The sequence below is a fragment of the Ochotona princeps genome, chromosome 17 (assembly GCF_030435755.1).
Source record: "Ochotona princeps isolate mOchPri1 chromosome 17, mOchPri1.hap1, whole genome shotgun sequence".
NCBI lineage: Eukaryota > Metazoa > Chordata > Mammalia > Lagomorpha > Ochotonidae > Ochotona > Ochotona princeps.
This window is the reverse complement of record NC_080848.1, coordinates 881,734-898,959: the sequence shown is the minus strand read 5'-3', so window position 1 is coordinate 898,959 and position 17,226 is coordinate 881,734. Positions and strand designations below refer to the sequence as shown.

General features: G+C 66.0%; 1 protein-coding gene across 4 annotated transcripts in view; it reads left to right on the top strand.

Moving 5' to 3' along the window:
- The window catches only part of BAIAP2 (BAR/IMD domain containing adaptor protein 2), a 38,257-nt gene extending 21,218 nt beyond the window's left edge, over positions 1-17,039 (top strand). The window contains exons 4-15 of one of the 4 annotated variants that reach the window (XM_058676032.1): positions 436-497; positions 1,004-1,075; positions 1,469-1,606; positions 7,773-7,925; positions 10,038-10,262; positions 10,397-10,598; positions 10,918-11,119; positions 11,230-11,298; positions 11,538-11,700; positions 13,096-13,130; positions 14,452-14,497; positions 16,835-16,983. In XM_058676032.1, the coding sequence (XP_058532015.1) occupies positions 436-497; positions 1,004-1,075; positions 1,469-1,606; positions 7,773-7,925; positions 10,038-10,262; positions 10,397-10,598; positions 10,918-11,119; positions 11,230-11,298; positions 11,538-11,700; positions 13,096-13,130; positions 14,452-14,479 (1,349 nt within the window). In that variant the 3' untranslated portion in view covers positions 14,480-14,497; positions 16,835-16,983. Of the gene's footprint in view, positions 1-435; positions 498-1,003; positions 1,076-1,468; positions 1,607-7,772; positions 7,926-10,037; positions 10,263-10,396; positions 10,599-10,917; positions 11,120-11,229; positions 11,299-11,537; positions 11,701-13,095; positions 13,131-13,237; positions 13,643-14,451; positions 14,498-16,834 lie in introns of those variants that run through there. The other 3 variants (XM_058676031.1, XM_058676029.1, XM_058676030.1) reach the window with 3 other exon arrangements.
- The last annotated feature ends 187 nt before the right edge of the window (positions 17,040-17,226 follow it).

Sequence of the window (17,226 nt, the reverse complement as noted above, 5' to 3'; positions counted from 1 at the left end):
AGGGACTGCCCTGGGCCCAGGCAGGGTAGCTCAGCACCCTGCCCTGTGGAGGCTGCTCAGCAAATATTTGCCAGCTAAGTGCCAGGTTCTGGTCCCTCCCCAAGGTGCTGGCGCTGCTAGCCTAGGCGAGTCCCCCCGCCCCAGGGCTGCTTGGCAGGACCTGTGCACAGTGTGGGGCCTGCACTCCCAGGGGGTCTGCAGCCTGCATCCTGCTTCTTCTGGGACCCTCCCCTGGCAGGTCTGCGAGCTGAGTGTGAGGCTTGCTGTAGAGACCCTGCCCACTCACAGCATCAGGCATCCATGCTGGGGTTCTGGGGTCCTTGGTGTTTTGGAATGTTACCTTGTGGTATCTCCTTGGCTTCCCACGCGGCCCCTCGATTTTGCCGGATGGCAGGCATGAGCATGGGTGACGTGGCCCCTTCTCTCCCCGCCCAGGGGACGTTCTCTTTCAGATGGCCGAGGTGCACCGGCAGATCCAGAACCAGCTGGAGGAGATGGTGAGTTGCGCCCCAGGGAAGCAGCCCGGCAGGTGTCCACACACGCGCCTGAGCGCAGGCTGCGGGCAGGCAGAGGAGAGGGTCTGGTCAGCCGCCCTTGAGGGCAGGCCAGGCGGGGTGGCTCGACCAACTCCTGCTGACTGGCTTCCTCCCACTTTCCCGACTGTTACCTGTGGGGCAGCCGGACCAAAGGGTGTCGCCCCGAAACACATTGCAGCCAAAGGGCTGACCATGTGCGGCCCGAGGGCTAACGGAGGTCTCTCCCAGACCTTGTTCAGATCCAGGGAGACTGTCCCCTGTGAGAAACGAAGCCTGTTGGTAGGCCGGGCTCACGCAGCACCCAGCACCCAGCACTTGCGTCCCATGCTAATGACCATCTGGCATCTGGGCAGGGTGCTCCACGGGCAGCTCCCCTTCGGCACCCGCGTGCCAGAGCCCGTGGCGCTGCCTAGTGGCCTGTGCCTGTCCCTGGGCCTCAGGACTGACCCCTCTCTCTCCATGTGCAGCTCAAGTCTTTCCACAACGAGCTGCTCACACAGCTGGAGCAGAAGGTGGAGCTGGACTCGAGGTACCTGAGCGTAAGTAGCCCCTACCCTGGGGCTGGTGGTCACTGCGTGCTGCCCGCCCCACTCCGCCACCCATGTCTTCCCCTCAGTCACAGGGGCTTTCAGCTCCCTCCAAGTCCCACCTGCAGCTGTGGACCCAAGCCCCTCACACCGGGGCCCCGTGTGCCCTGAGTGGGGATGCCTGTCATGGTCCCTCGACGTTTTTGCTCTTGGACCCTCAGCCTGTCCTTGTCCCGACCGCTGGCAAGAAGGCCTGGGACTGAGGCTGTGTTGGCGCATGAGCCCTGGGGGTCTGGCGGGGGCACTCCTGGGAGCTGGGGACAGGGCTGGGCCTTGGCCTGTGAGGTGGGAGCCCCGGGGGCAGCGCGGCTGTTCATCCGCCTGCCCGCTGCTCTCGTCCCCCAGGCTGCACTGAAGAAATACCAGACGGAGCAGAGGAGCCGCGGGGACGCGCTGGACAAGTGCCAGGCCGAGCTGAAGAAGCTACGCAAGAAGAGCCAGGGCAGCAAGAACCCGCAGAAGTACTCGGACAAGGAGCTGCAGGTAGGGGCGCCACCCCCGCCGGGCTGTGTGAGCTGAGCCTCTGTCAGGTGCCGGGAGGCTCTTGGACTAGGGGGCCGAGAAGCTTGTGGAAGGGCTGGCCTGGGGTTACTGTCGCCACGCCCAGGGCCCCTGCAGGCCCTGCTCACTGTCACATCGGGGGCAGGGCAACTTTGCCCAGGGAGTGCATTGCCCAGGGCCCCCGTTGCCGTATACTGGAGGGGGTGAGGGCGTCCAGGGGAAGCCCCTGGTGAGCGTGGTGAGGCCGGACGGTTTCTCCAGGGTCCCCCATGTGACCTATGACCCGAGACACTCGCACCTGAGGCCACAGTGGCTGCCAGTCAATGACCTATGGGTGGCATTAGGCCTGTCCCTACACGGCCTGTGTTCAATGCCCTGCTGTCCCGTGTGCGACAGCCACCCCCTCGACCTGTGTCCGCCATGCCTGTGACATGGCACTGCTTAGAGATCACCGTGTGTGGCGGGTGGCTCCGCAGACAGGAGTGTTCTTCCATGTGGTGTTCTCTTGGATTGTGGCGTGTCCCCTTGTTAAATAGCTTTTTATTTATTTGAAAGAGTTAGAGAGACGGAAATCTCCTATCTGTTCTTTCCAGAAATGGTCACAGTGGCCAGGGCTGAGCCAGCTGCAGCCAGGGAGCCGCTGCTGCCACGTCTCCGTGCACGTGTTGCCCAGGCATGTGGGTCACCTCCGCTGTCCCAGTCCACTAGCAGGGAGCTGGGTGGAAAGGAGAGCAGCTGGGACTCCAGCTGGCCCTCGGGGTGCTGGCATCTCAGTGGCTTCATGTGCTGTGCCACTCTGCCAGCCCTAGCCGTGAGGACCCCTTATGACTGGACAGCGCAGCACTGGCCGGGTGTGGCACTGTGAGGTTCAGGTCAGGCACTCGAGCTAACAGGGGCCTTGCTGTGTGGCCGTGCTTGCTGACCGCCACCCCAGTGCAGAAGCATCAGCTGAGTTGGTGGGTTCCCAAAGACAGGGCAGGGCAGGGCAGGGGTGAGGAGACGGGCCTTGGACTTGGGCGATGGTGTTCAGGCCACAACTTGAGCCTGGTACCCCCGGCTCTGCCAGCCGCCACTGGTGCCCCTCTCTTCAGGGAGCCCTGGCCACGTGCCCCCACCCTGGCCACGCCCCACTCTCCCAGCGCAGATCCCGGGCAGCCCACAGGGTCCCCCAGTGAGGCTTGCCTGCTGCCCTGCTCCCAGCTGTCCCCGTGCTGGGGCACAGGAAGGGCCGTGTGCTGTGCACCAGGCCCTGCAGGGTTGATAGCCCAGGAGCCTGAGGCGGCTGCACCTGTCCTGCCCACGGGCTGCCCTGGCACCTGCAGCCCCTTGGCAGACACCTCCAGGTCACCAGGGGCCCTGTTCCTCTCTCCCACGGACGCAGCCATGGCCTGGGCAACTGAAGTTCCCAATTGGGGTCATCCTAGTGTTGTGGACGCCCCTTCCACGGGAGACCCCTCTCCCTCAGGCAGGCAGGGGCCCCAGAGCGCATGTTAATGCAGAATTGGCTTCAGGCGGCCAAGAGGGGTGGACACCAAGTGTGGGCCACAGTAGCAGCCTTTGGGGACCGGTGCGTGACCCAGGAGTGTGGGGCTCAGCAGTGGTGTTCCTTCCCAGGTGACCCTTCAGGAAGGGCTGGCTCCTGCGCGTCTACTGTGCCCCTGGCTGGAGAGGGCGCCCGATTCTGGGTGTGTTCCTGGAGCAGGCAGCAGTGTTGGGCCGCTGTGTTGGTCCCAGGACCATAGCCACCCTGACTCCCTCGCTGGCTTTTCTGGATTTGTGGGAATGGTGCCCTGACGTAAGCCGTTGTCCTGGGCAGGGGTGTGGGGTCCCCTGTCCACCAGGCCAGCTGGGGGCACTGTTACCATAACTGACGCCTTCTACACCCTGAGCAGGTGGGCACAGCGGGCCCCTTCAAGCCAGCTAGGCTCGGTAAGCTATAGTCTTGGTTGCAGAAGCAGCCTGCTGGGGCCCCGCCTGCACAGGAAGCTCACCTCTTTCTTCCATGGAGTCCCAGCTGGCCTGCAGGCCTCTCCAGTGGCCACAGGCACCACAGTGTGCAGCAGTGGGTGGCCCAGGCACGTCTGGCACTGTCCCAGGGAGCCCCATGTCCACCCGGCCGCTCTGAGCTCCATCCCTGGGCTGCCCAGGAGGTGAGGAGCCAGGCAGGGCACACGGAGCCAAGGACCCAAGACCTCACTCGGCCTGAGGCCTCTCCCTGCTGCCATCTGCACACCGGGGCCACCCTGACCCCACACATCCCTCCTCACCCCCACCCCCAAGTGGGCCAGAGCAGGAGGAGGCTGGCTTCAAGCTGTGCCGAAGTCTGGCTTGCTGGGGACAGGTGGTGACCAGAGCACCTAGTGCCCAGGCCCCCTTCCGCCTTCCCAGACGGGGACGGGCAAGGGCTGCGGGCTCCGAGGTGCATTTGTCTCCCATGCCTTCCTGTTGTGCCCCTGGGAGCTTTGCCCCCAGAACTGATGGCCACACAGCGTTAACCCCCACTCAGCCCCGCCCCGTCCCTTCCCCAGCCTCAGCCAGCACCCTACCCGTGCCCACGCCTTGCCTCAGCACACTGCACCCCAACCTTGAGCTGTGTGACTGGGGGCTGGGAACCGGCAGGAAGTCTTGGCACAGCTGCAGCAGTGATGGGGCACGCGGCAGAGCCCTGGTGCTGCGGTGCCCAGGGAGCCTCATCCCTGCAGGCCTGAGGACAGGCTGGGTCCCAAGCAGGGACCGCCATCCACAGTGCCACGGATGACCCCGCCCCAAGCGTGGGGACCAGGCCCAGGCCCCCCCACCCAGGAGCCCGCTGCTCCCCAGGCCCACTTGTAATTGAGTCTGGGCTTTGGGGTTTCCAGGAAGAATTAATTTTAGTTGTAGGTCAGGGGACAGGAGCTCCTGGGTGCCCGCAAGGACGCAGGCAGAGGGTGTCTGAGGGACAGAAGCAGCTTACATCAGCGAGGACTGGGCCAGGCCGGGAGCCCGCAGCCAGGCCTCATTGGGGTCCCCCACCATTTAAGCCCTCACTCCTGCCTCCCAGGATCGGAGCAGAGCCAGCATGCTCATGCAGCTGGAGAGGCAGGTGCAGGCCACGCTGTCCACCTCCAGGTGGCTGTAGGTCCCATCCAGCTCTGCCCCCAGGGGCGGAGGGTGTGGACTTCAGGAGGCAGAAGTCAGGATGGGTACAATGGAAGTGCCCTTTTGGGTGGAGCATGTTGCCTTGAGGAGCAGCCGGGCACCTGAGCGCCAGCCGTGGACTTGGTGTCCACTTGGGTTCCTCGGAGCTCAGGTCCCTGCCTGGGCCGGACGGGGCACCTCGGCTGTTTGTGGCACACGTGAGCCCACGTCTCCAGCCCTGCACCGCCTGCCCTGCCCACAGGTGGGGCCATCATGAGAGCAGCTGGGCCTCGCCTCGGCCATGTGCAAGGATGTGGGTGAGCAGTGGGTGCCGAGGGCGTGTGGGCAGAGGTGGCAAGCAGAGTGGGCCCCTCACAGCCAGCCTGGCCACGCTGGGAGCCCTTGGGCTGCTGACCCAGGCAGGGTCCTGCACTTCCCTGCTGTGGTGACACATCAGGTGTCGCTTGCTCTCAGTCTGTAGTGGCTGTAACAGAAGAGGGATCTGTCACCGCTGCAGCCCCCAGGGTTCTTAGACGTCCCCCTCGCATTTCCATTGGCACTGCCCATGGTGTGAGGTGTCCACTCCCAGCTCTGTACCCCGGTATTGGGCCATAGCCTGCCCCGCCAGCCTCGCGGCCGATGGCGAGAGTCTAGAGGCCACCACAGCTGGCTGGCCGTGGTGCTGCTGGTCCCGTTACAGGGAGTCCTGGTCACAGGGAGTGAGCGCTGGCTCCCCGCGGTGTGCTCTGACTGCTGAGCCTCAGCGCCCTCCCTGGGATTGCAGGAGCCTGGGAAAGCTAAGCAGCCATCTCGGAGGGGGCGGTTTGTTCTAGAACGCCCCACCCCCTCTCTGAGTCACAGGCTGGCAGAGCGCACCAAGGAGGGGCCGGTTCTCAGCACTTTTGTTTTCTCGGATTACAGGGCTGAGAGCCGGGGTGGCTAAGTGGGAGCACGGTGCGTCGCCATGGCACCCAGCAGAGCAAGGAGCAGGCGGAGGCAGCAGGCGGGGCAGGGGCAGGCCCGTGCCATCGCCATGGCCACCGCGAGGCTGTAGTGGCAGCAGCCAAGGTTTGCGGCATGCCACCCTCAGCGGCAGGGCACCTCGTCCCGCCCAGCAGGAGTCCACCGTGTGGTGGTAGGAGTTGGTGGGCCAGGCCCACTGTGGCAGCCGTGGAGCCGCTGGGCACACCCCAGAGCAGACGCCCCTCGCCTCCCGGTGGGTGGAGACTGAGGAAGAGAGCAGCCCCGGGAATGGGGCCAGCGCTGGGCCAGCCTCCAGGGGCACCGCCGCTCGGGAAACACCGCAGCCTACAAACCCAGAAACGGCTCGGGAGCCACTGTCCTCGCCGTGCCGGGCCGGGCCGGGAGCCCCCAGGGGCCTGTGTCCTGGTTTATGCCCGTGGCCATGCCGCCATGCCGTGTTCAGCAAAACCCGTTTAGGTGATGGGTGCCTGGGCATCATTGGTGGGCGTCCCAGGCCGCCCTTCTCGCCTGGGCAGGGCATAGGGACCCAGAGCTGGAGTGGACTGGGCCTGTCCAGCCCTCGGGAGCCTCATGTGGCCCCGAGCTTGCTGCTTAGGGAAACCATGTGAGGAGGAGAGTCGGGGTGCAGGTTCCTCCAGGCAGGCACGGGTCAGGGGAAGGGCCTGTCCCCCCCACGCCCTCTCAGCCTGAAGGTGGGGAGGTGTCCTGTGCTGAAGCCAGGGAGGACCCCAGCGGCAGGGCAGCCCTGTGGGCACAGTTGTATGACCAGATGCACAGGATTCAGGGCCACCCGGAATGGGGACCAGAGGGGGATCCCAAGGCTGGCAGGTGCCACTCCAGGTCGTCTCCAAGAACCACTAATTGTAGCTGCCCGTGGAGGCCTTGGTGGGGGTGGGAACGGAGCCTGTGAAGAGATGGGGAATGCTAGGGTGAGAGGGGCCACCAGGCAGACCCTGGGGTGCCCGTGGCCTTGAGCAAGGTCTGGTTGGCTCAGCAGGCTGGGAAGCAGAGCCAGCGTCCTGGAGGCAGCACTGGGAACCTGTTGCACTGCTGAGCCTGGGGTGGGTGGCACCCGGGAACAGCCCGCTCCCCTCCCCCTCTCCTCCTGTGGGCGCCACTCACCCACGCCAACTCAGCTGGAGGTGCGGTGTGAGTCAGCCGGTCCTGCCCCCTGCTGGAGGCCCCATCTCCCCAAGGACTCTGCAAATGACAGGGGGTGTGTGCCCGTCTCAGGGCACCAGCTGGAGATGGGTCCTGGGGTGCGAAGCCATCTCCAAGCTGCAATAGCCGAGAAGGCCTGGGGTGTCTGCTGTGTGGCCTGGTCATGCCTGTGACCGTGGAGCCTCCGCCACACCAGTGCCCAAGGTGACAGGGAGTCCTGGAGCCCGTGTGCGCGGTGATGGCTGCCCACGCCTGACCCCACCGGCCACTTGGGTCAGCGGAGGGTCCCTCAGCCTACCACAGCTGTCACACCTCCTCCACCTTACCTTCCTGCCAAGGGCAGAGTCCTTGAGGCCAGGGCTGGTGGGTGGGTGCTTGGAGAGTACCCCACTCTGCTGCCAGTCCTGTGCTGTGCCTCTCCAAGCCAGGGTTGTTTCTAGCAGCCCTGTGTCCGGGCTGCTCCGAACGGAGGCCAGTCCAAGTGCTGCGCCAGGCTGAGGCCTGCCTCTTGGCAGGTGCAGGGCCAGCATGCGACCTTCCAGCCATCCTGCCCTGCCCAGTTCCCTAGGCCTTCGTGTCGCCAGCAGGACCTTAGCTGCTGACCTCCAACCTTGTGTCCCACCTGCCTGCGCTGTGGTGGGCACCCTATGCCTGCCCATCTTCCACCTCTGTGGTGAGCGGCTACAGTCAGTGTGCCCTGGCTCAGGAGGGTCGGCAGACCTGCAGCCTACCTGGGGCAGGCCCTGCCCACCTGCCTGGAACCCTCGGCCACAGCGGGCAGACAGATCTCGGCGGTGGGCAGCCATGGGGTATGTGGCCCTGCTCGCCACCCTGCAGGGTCCCTGGGGCGCTGGGAGTGGAGCTGAGCACCCTTCTCCCTCCCCAGTACATCGACGCTATCAGCAACAAGCAGGGCGAGCTGGAGAGCTACGTGTCCGATGGCTACAAGACCGCACTCACTGAGGAGCGCCGGCGTTTCTGCTTCCTGGTGGAGAAGCAGTGTGCCGTGGCCAAGAACTCAGCCGCCTACCACTCCAAGGTGCGTGCTGGCCAGGCCCCAGGGCTGCAGGCAAGGGCGACATGCAGTGGGCTCCTGGGCATTCCTCGGCCCTGGCCCAGCCAGCAGGACTGCGTTCAGAGGAGCAGATCCTGCCTGTCCGGAGATGGCAGCCCCCCGTTCCCTCAGGCCTCTGCTCTGCCCAGGCTGTGGACCAGGCCTTCCCCACTCTTGTCCTGGGCGCCACGGGCCACGGGCACCCAGGCTGTGGACCAGGCCTTCCCCACTCGCCCTGGGCGCCACGGGCCATGGGCACCCAGGCTGTGGACCAGGCCTTCCCCACTCACCCTGGGCACCACAGGCCACGGGCACCCAGGCTATTTCCTGACCCCTTGTGACCAGGGAGGGCCCACTGCGGGCCTGTGCTCTCCCTTGCCTGTCACCCGTCAATGTCCCACACCTCAACGCCTCCTGCCAGGCATCCGCAGCCGGGGCAGGAGAAGGCATCAGTCCCAGGACCTGCCCAGCCGTGAAGGAATCTCACCCTCTGTGGAGGCGGGGGTCTGAGCTCAGAGCCTGCTGAGGAGGGGGCTCTGTGCCCCTCGGGCTGCTGTAACCCCAGGCCGGAGCAGGGCAGGCCTGGCCCAGTCCCTCTGCTGTGCTGGGTACGGGCAGCTCATTGGGCCCCGTTCCCTGCAGACCAGGGACTGGAGGGACTGGACTGGAGAGGGCGTCCTAATACACTCTGGAACCTTTCCCAGGCCTAGAGGATCTGAGTGGCAGTGGGGTGGCCCAGGAGGCCGCACTGTGTGCAGCTTCTGGGGGGAGTTCTGGGGAAGTAGAACACGCCGACGCTTGCCTCTCTGGCTCGCATGTGCCCACACACGTGCTGCCCCTTCCCCCGCCCTCCCGGAGCGATTCCTGGACTTGCCCAAGCCTGCTCCCTGGCTGGGGCAGATGCACCTGTGTTCCCTGGGGCACAGCCCTGCCCCCCACTCCCCTCCCTTCTGCTCTCACTGCTGGAAACACCTGCTTGCTGGGGGCAGGTTCCTGGCTGCAGCTCAGTGGGACCATGGCCAGCCACAGCCTCTCTGTGTCCCTGGGCTTGCAGTGGCAGGCAGAGGAGAGCTAGCAGGGGTGACAGGTGGCGTCTCCTAGGGACTCCCGACCCCCATTGTACCTGCGGGTCTGGAGGGGGCACATCATCATGCTCAGACCAGGCTCCTGGCCCTGCTGCCCGCAGCTTCGGCCAGCTCGGTGGAGGGACCGAGGTATGGGCCGCCCCTGCCCCCTGGTGGTCACCACTAGACACTGCTCCTTCCTGTGACAGCCTTGTCCTGGTGGCAGTAGGGGCTGCCTCGGGTGGGTGCTGGCCTCAGGGGGCCCTGGAGCCGGGTCCCTGACTGTGGCTCTCGCCTCCTATCTGTGAGATACCCAGGTCACCCATGCCGGGCCGCAGCAGGTGTCTCCCCAGCAGCCTCCCCCGTCCTCGCCATGTGGGAGCGATTCATGGGATTGTTAGGAAGCAGGAAGGGGCCAGACCCCACACACTTGAGTTGCTGACCCCTGGGGTGGGAGGCGGAGACCCCTTATCCAGGTGTCTGCCAGCCGACATCGCCTACCCTTCCACAGGCAGATGGGCAGGAAAAGCCCCGAGGGTTGCGCACGCCCTGCAGCCTCAGTGGCCAGGAGCAGCATGGGCGTGGCAGGTGTCCGGCTACCTGGCATCTGGCTGGTGCCTGCAGCAAGTGCAGGACCCTCGTCCAGACCAGTCAGCTCACAGGTTCCTGAGCCCTGCTGGGCCTCACCCTGTGTCCACCTGGTGGCCGTGGTGAGCCCCCAGGCTGCACCAGGCTCTCTGGCCACTGGAGGCGTGCCAGGGGTGGGCCCAAGCCCCGCCTGCCCGCCCCTTGCAGTGTGCCGCCTTCTGCTTGCTACCACGCGCTCTGCCCGTGGCGGACTGTTTTTTGCAGGGGGCCCCACCTGGCTGCATGTGGGGGTCGAGCCCACCCCCAGCGGCTGCTTGGCTGCAGGCCCCCGGCAGGGCAGGCCGGGCTCCCGCTTAGCCCCAGGGGCTCCCCGTGGGTCAGGAGAGAGCCCCCAGCCTTGCCCACCACCCCGACCGCCTCTCCCATCCCATGGCCTCCACCGCAGGGAAAGGAGCTGCTGGCCCAGAAGCTCCCTCTTTGGCAGCAAGCCTGTGCCGACCCCAACAAGATCCCAGAGCGCGCCGTGCAGCTGATGCAGCAGATGGCCGGCAGCAACGGCTCCGTGCTGCCCAGCGCCCTGTCGGCCTCCAAGTCCAACCTGGTCATCTCGGACCCCATCCCGGGGGCCAAGCCTTTGCCTGTGCCCCCCGAGCTGGCGCCCTTCGTGGGGGTGAGTCCCTGGCCTCCAGGCGCCCCAGGCGTGGGGGGCGGGGCCTCTGGCAGCAGGCCCCCTGCGGAGGGCTGGGGGGCCGGGCTGGCCTCACTCCCCAGTCCCCAGCGATGTGGCGCCTGCCTCCCCCACAGCGGATGTCAGCCCAGGAGAACGCACCTGTCCTGAACGGCGTCTCCAGCCCAGAGCGCGAGGACTACCTCCCCTGGGCTGACCGCAAGGCCGCCCAGCCCAAGTCCCTGTCCCCGCCACAGTCACAGGGCAAGCTCAGTGATTCCTACTCCAACACACTCCCTGTGCGCAAGAGTGTCGCCCCCAGAAGCAGCTACGCCACCAGTAAGGCCCCCGTGGCGCTGGGGGGACGCGCTGTGTGCACGTGTGTGTGCCCACGGGGGGGCCTTGGGTGAGTGCGAAACACATGTGTCTGCTGTGTGCTGTGGGATGCTGAGCACGAGTGTGCGCAGCACTGCCCCCAGGGCTCTGCCCTGCCACCCACGCCGCCTCGGTCTCTGGTGACTGGGCAGAGGCACCTTTGGGCCCCACCAACTGGCTGCTCCAGCTTTGACGGGGATAGACCCATCAGCGTGCGGTCAGCCCCGCATCCACGTGCGTGCAGCGCTGCCCGGGCCCACAGCTGCCCACGCTGTCCCTACAGCTGAGAACAAGACCCTGCCCCGCTCCAGCTCCATGGCCGCCGGCCTGGAGCGCAACGGCCGCACGCGGGTGAAGGCCATCTTCTCCCACGCGGCCGGTGACAACAGCACGCTGCTGAGCTTCAAGGAAGGTGACCTCATCACCCTGCTGGTGCCCGAGGCCCGCGATGGCTGGCACTATGGCGAGAGTGAGAAGACCAAGATGTGAGTGCCAGGGCGCCAGGAGCTGTGTCCTTCAGGGTGGGCGGTGGCGGGGGCGCCCAGGCCTCCCAGGGCTGCCCCCTCACCTGGCCCTCACGGCGCCTCTCTGGCAGGCGGGGCTGGTTCCCCTTCTCTTACACGCGGGTCCTGGACAGCGATGCCAGCGACAGGCTGCATATGAGGTGAGCTGGCTGCCACCCCCAGGACCCAGCGCGCAGTGCTCAGTGAAAGGGGCTGGGTGGGGAAGAACCCGGGGGCTGGGATCCAGAGCTCAGAGGACCCCGGGCCTCTCCTGCCTACCCTGTCCCTGTCTCCATGTCTGGCTCCGGGCCTGCCGGGTGGCCACGCTGCAGCCTGGGTCGGGGAGGGGCAGGTGCTGGCGCCCTGGCCGGGTGGGCGCTCTGAGCACCACGTCTTGCAGCCTGCACCAAGGCAAGAGCAGCAGCACGGGCAACCTGCTGGACAAGGAGGACCTGGCCCTCCCGCCCCCCGACTACGGCACGTCTTCCCGGGCCTTCCCCGCCCAGCCAGCTGGCACCTTCAAGCAGAGGCCCTACAGTGTGGCTATGCCAGCCTTCTCCCAGGTAGGTGCTACACAGGGCTGAGCGGGGGGAGAAGATGGGGTCTCTTGCTTTTTTTCCCCAAAGATGAATTTATTTAAGTGGAAGGCCGAGAGTGAGAGAGGTCTCCGTCTGCTGGGTCACTACCCAGATGGCCACAGTGGCCAGAGCTGGGCTGAGCCGAAGCCAGGAGCTTCTGCTGGGGCTCCTTGGCTAAGGACTGTGCAGCTCCCCACCCATCCACAAGGTGGCTCAGGTGCCCTGGCCTGGCACCTGCTGCAGCTCTACACAGGGTCAGGGCCCTGGACTGCTGGCTTCACTGCTGGCTGGGCCAGCAGAAGTGGACAGGCTGGCCCACGGGGCCCCTCTACAGCTTTCAGGGGTTCATCCACCCGACCCTGGGACCAGGGCAGGCCAGTGGCTTTGTTCCTGGCTGGGCCAAGGCAGACAGCAGGAGAGGAGGATCCACCATGTAGGTGGACAGCCTGGGGAACCCCATGGTGTGCACTCAGCACCCGAGGGCCCCCAGCAGCTTCCTGGTTCCTGTGAGGAAGGCTTGGCCGGCCCGGGTGCCAGGCAGCAGCAGCATGGGCAGTGTGGGCAGGTGCCTGAGGGGCTGGGCTGGGAGTGTGGCCAGGCTTGGGCTCAAACCTGTAGAAGGCAAAGCTGTGGGAGACAGGCATGCAGGGCCTGACAAGAATCCAGGCAGCAGGCCATGTCCTTGGGGTGCCCTGAGTGCAGGGCTACGGAGGGCTGGCTGGGGGCCACCTAGTATCAAGCCTGCTGCTTTTCACCTGGCGGCCACACAGGAGGGCAGCGGGCAAAGATGTAGTGGAGGTGAGGGGCACCTCCCTGGGAAACTCGTTTGGATCCCAAAGGGCCAGGACCACCCCATGCAGGTGTGAGGCAGGGCTGTGGGTATGGGGGCTGAGGTGTGAAGCAGGGCTGTGGGTATGGGGGCTGAGGTGTGAAGCAGGGCTGTGGGTATGGGGGCTGAGGTGTGAAGCAGGGCTGTGGGTATGGGGGCTGAGGTGTGAAGCAGGGCTGCGGGTGTGAGGGCTGAGGTGTGAAGCAGGGCTGTGGGTGTGAGGGCTGAGGTGTGAGGCAGGGCTGCGGGTGTGAGGCAGGGCTGAGGTGTGAGGCAGGGCTGCGGGTGTGAGGCAGGGCTGAGGTGTGAGGGCTGAGGTGAGGCAGGGCTGTGGGTGTGAGGCAGGGCTGTGAGTATGGGTGCTGAGGTGTGAAGCAGGGCTGTGGGTGTGAGGGCTGAGGTGTGAGGCAGGGCTGTGGGTGTGAGGCAGGGCTGTGGGTATGGGGGCTGAGGTGTGAAGCAGGGCTGAGGTGTGGGGGCTGAGGTGTGAGGCAGGGTGAAGCGGGGCAGTGGGTAGCCCCTGACACTGCCTTGTTCTGCCTTTGCCGTAGGGTCTGGATGAGTACGGGGCGCGGTCCGTGAGCAGGTAAGGATCTCCGGCTCACCTCGGGCGCCGCGTTGGGGGTACCAGGTCTGGGTCCGGAGGCACGGGCAGCCCCGGCAGCTGGCACAGCCCTGTGCTCTGTTCCACAGTGGCAGTGGCACGCTGGTGTCCACGGTGTGACGGCGGGCAGCTGCGGCACCGGGCTCCTCCGCCCCGCACGGTCTCCAGCGCTGTCCCCCTCCTCTCGTCGATTTGTTCTTGGGGTGTTTCTTCTGCACCTGCCCCGCCCCCGCCTTTTGGTTGTTACCCCAGACTCTGTCCCAGGGTCCATGGTGCTGCCGCCCGCACCCGGCGCCCCCGCACGCCAGGCCTCGGCCGCCTGCCATCGCCACCCGTTCCCGAGGCGGGCCACGAGCTGGCCTTGGATTTGAAGAAAATAAACAATTTCTCCCTCTCTTGCTCAAAAAAAAGGGGGAGGAAAAGGATTTTTTTTTTCCTGAAAACACCAAGTCTGCATGGCCCCCTGGTGTGTGTGAGCCTGCTTCTGACGCCGCCCCAGCTGGAGGGCCACGCGGGGAGGGCCACGCGGGGAGGGGCTGGCCCCATGGCTGCTTCCTCCACCAGGGCTGCCGGGGCTGTGGGCACTGGCACAGCGGCCCCTCCGGGTCTTCCCAGACCCCACGCTGGCCAGGAGCCGTCTTTGCCCAGCCTTGCCGGGGGGGCAATCACGCGTGGTCCGGACAGTGTCTTAGGGCCTGAGAGTGGGCGGCCCTGCCTCGGTGGCTGCAAGTTGTGCTCCTGCCCTGTGCGCATGGACACGGCGGTTTGTGGCTTTGTCTCTTCCCAGCCTGGCCGGCGTGGCCCTGCAGCCCGGAGTGCCCTGTGGGCAGCGAGCAGGGGCCGCTGCCGTTTCTGCCGTGGCTGGGCGGGGTGCGTGGGGCTGCGGGCACGTGCTCATAGCAGAGCTGGGCGGGGTGCGTGGGCAGCAGAGCTGGGCGGGGTGCGTGGGCTGCGGGCACGTGCTCATAGCAGAGCTGGGCGGGGTGCGTGGGCTGCGGGCACGTGCTCATAGCAGAGCTGGGCGGGGTGCGTGGGCTGCGGGCACGTGCTCATAGCAGAGCTGGGCGGGGTGCGTGGGCTGCGGGCACGTGCTCATAGCAGACCAGGAAAATGGACAGTGGCCACGTCGTTTTTCCTTTTCCTTTTTTAAAAACCTGAGTTGTGCCCTGTGCTGCGGTTGACGATTTGAATAAAAGTTTTATTTATTGCACTGAGTCGGGTTCGGCGCCTCCTTCCAGGTCCCCAGAGCCAGGCCCATCTCTGCCCACGGGCAGCCCTAACCACGTGCCGTGTTTCCTTGCAGTGCCGAGGAGGAGGTGGCCAGGTTCTGAGCTCCCTGCCCGGAGGTAGTAAGTGGCCTGCTTTCTGGTGCCGCACGCCCAGCCTGGGCCGAGGCAGCCGCGCTCAATGCAGGGGCCGGCTGCCCGGCACAGCCTGGGGGTCAGCTGGGCCTGTCGGGTCCTGGGCTCTGGGCATCTTTCTGGGCATCCTCCTTGGGCTCACGGACCCTTCTTCTCTGCTGGGTGTGGTGCTGGCCTCTCCTGCCCCTGTGGGCTGCTTCTGCCACGGTCAGGGGTGACCTGGAGCTGGTCTGTGCCCCAGCCGTGCGCTGCCAGGTGTGGGAGGGGTGGGTTTGAACTGGCATGGTGGGTGTCATGATAAGGTGAGCCCAAGCAGGGCAGGCCTTGGCTCCTGCGGCCGCGTGGGCACCGGCGCTACTCTGCTCTGTTGCCGTCCGACCCCAACATGGGGGCAGATCTCCCAGAGCAGGTGCTAAGTGTCGGCGCACCTCACTCATGACCGCTGCTCCGTCTTCCGTGGGCACATGCTCTGACTGGAGAGCTGGAGTGTGACTTCTAGATGATTCTGTGGAAGCATGAGCCTGGAGTTAGGAGCAGGGCTGGGGCTGAGCTGGCATTCTCCCGGGGGTCCTGCCTCTCCCCCCATGACAGGCTGCGCCATGTGCCCACCACATTGGTCCTTGTCCATCAGAACCAGCTTGGGAGTCACTGCAGGCTCAGGGAGACCCGCCCAGCCTTGGCCTGGGTCCTCCCGGGCCTTGCCTGACGATGGTGCTGGGGAGCTGTGCCCAGCCTTGGCCGGGGTGGTGCCAGGGGGAGCTGTGCCCAGCTTGCCTGTGCTCAGGGCCCCAAGAGTAGGGCTCGTGGCATCAGTGGGCAAGGCAGTGCCAGGCCCACCTTGGTTAAGTTCAGGCACTGTAGGGCTGCAGAGGGTAGCAGCGCCCCTTGTTGACAGTGTACTTGCAAGCTGTGTGGGCACCGTGAGTGCCCAAGGCACCTGACTACTGCCTAGGACCGTGGCCAGGCCCCTGCAGCATGGACCCTCTGCCCGGAGCCCTGGCACCCAGGCTACTGCCCCGCATGGCTCCGTTTGTTCTGGAGACACCTGGGCAGCTGGTACTCCCCCTTATCGCCCGGAGGGGTGGCATTCCTGTCACCCCTCTCCCCCAACAGGACACACAGGCTGGACTTCAGGCCCAGTGTCCGCTGGCCCAGCCTGAGGCTCACACTGGCCACCCCAAGCCTTCCGTGGCATAGCATGCAGTTCTAGTTGCAGTCCCTGCTGGTCCGCTGCCCGAGGCCTGGGAGCCCTGATGTCCTAGCCACCTCCCAGAACAACTTCCCATCACCGTGGTGGCCTCGGGACCCTGCAGCACGCGGGGAAGGAGGGGGCGTGGGCCCTAGCAGCAGACCCACCCAGCCTTTCTCCTAGGGGCTTGGGCTAGTTGGGCCAGCAGTAAGGGCCCTGATGCCCACTTGGCTGGGTCTTAGCCTCCATGTTGGCTCTCACTGCACTGCTCCGTCCTGTTCCTCACCTCCCCAGAAGGGATGGGGCAGGGCCTGGGCCTAGTGGCTGCCGGCTGCCCCGGCTGGGTCTGTGCGTCAAGGGGTGTATCCTGTGCTGTGAGGCTGGCCCCGTGGGCACACTGCTGCCCGGCCTGGGCCAGCCTCATGGGGTCCTGCGCCTGCAGCCATCCAGTGTCTTGGTTCTTGGAGCACACACGGGGAGGCCCGTGGGACAGCAGCCTGGCTGCCCACTGGGCCCTGCTGGCGCCCTCAGGCACCTGCCACAGGTAACGCACGGCTGCTTCACCCGCGTCCGTATCCGCCAGCCACCTGTGCAGCCGTCCTGGGAGCTGCCCCTGGGCCCTGGCTGCCGCTCTGTGCGGTCCCTGCCTGGGGAGCCCCACCCCATGTCCCTCATGCTCCATCTCGTATCGTCTCTGAGTCGTTTGTGCATCAGGTGTGACCCCGGACATGGCGGGGCCTGGTTCCTGGGGGACAGTGGCTGAGCCCTTGGCAGGTGGGCAGGGACCCTGTGTGTGCCAGTGTGTGTGCCATCATGTCACCACGTGCAGCCAGGGGCCACGTGTCTGTCCTGCATGCCTGGGCTCCCAGCTTGTGTCTGCTGAGCTGAGCCCGTCCACACGTCCCCGCATGGCCTGGTGGGGGCTTCCCACGTGGACAAGGCCTGCACGGGACTGTGTCCGATCCTCACGTGGCTGGGGAGTGCCTCTTGGTGACTGGGATGTGGCCGCGGCCCATGCTCCTGCTCCCTGATCATGTGGGGCTGGGCAGAGTGGCCACTGTGAGTCATGGGGCGCCCAGATCGGCATCTGCCCCAGCCCCTCCCCGAGCTAAAGCCACCCTCCTCTGTCCTTGCAGAAACCCCTTTGCCAGCGTCCAGCTGAAGCCCACAGTCACCCGTGACCGGTCCGCGCCGCTCCTCAGCTGACGGCTGTGTCGGCCATGGCTTCCACCGCACCTGCAGCCTCTGGGCCCCACCCCCACGTGAAGACTGGCCTGGGCACGACCCAGGCTGCCCCGCGGCAGCCCTGGGGTGAAATGAGGACACGTCGCCCCCAGCAAGGTCAGCCAGTGGTGCCTGCCTATGCCTGCTGCCGCCCGTCTGCCAGGGCCCCATCTGAAGTTAAGCCCTGCCCACTGCAGTCCTGCCTACCTCGCTGTGCCACAGCCCTCCCTGTGCCTTCTGGCCCCCAAGTCTTTGGTCGGTCAAGGTCGCCAACTTCCAGGAAACCCCTCAGCTGCAGGTACCA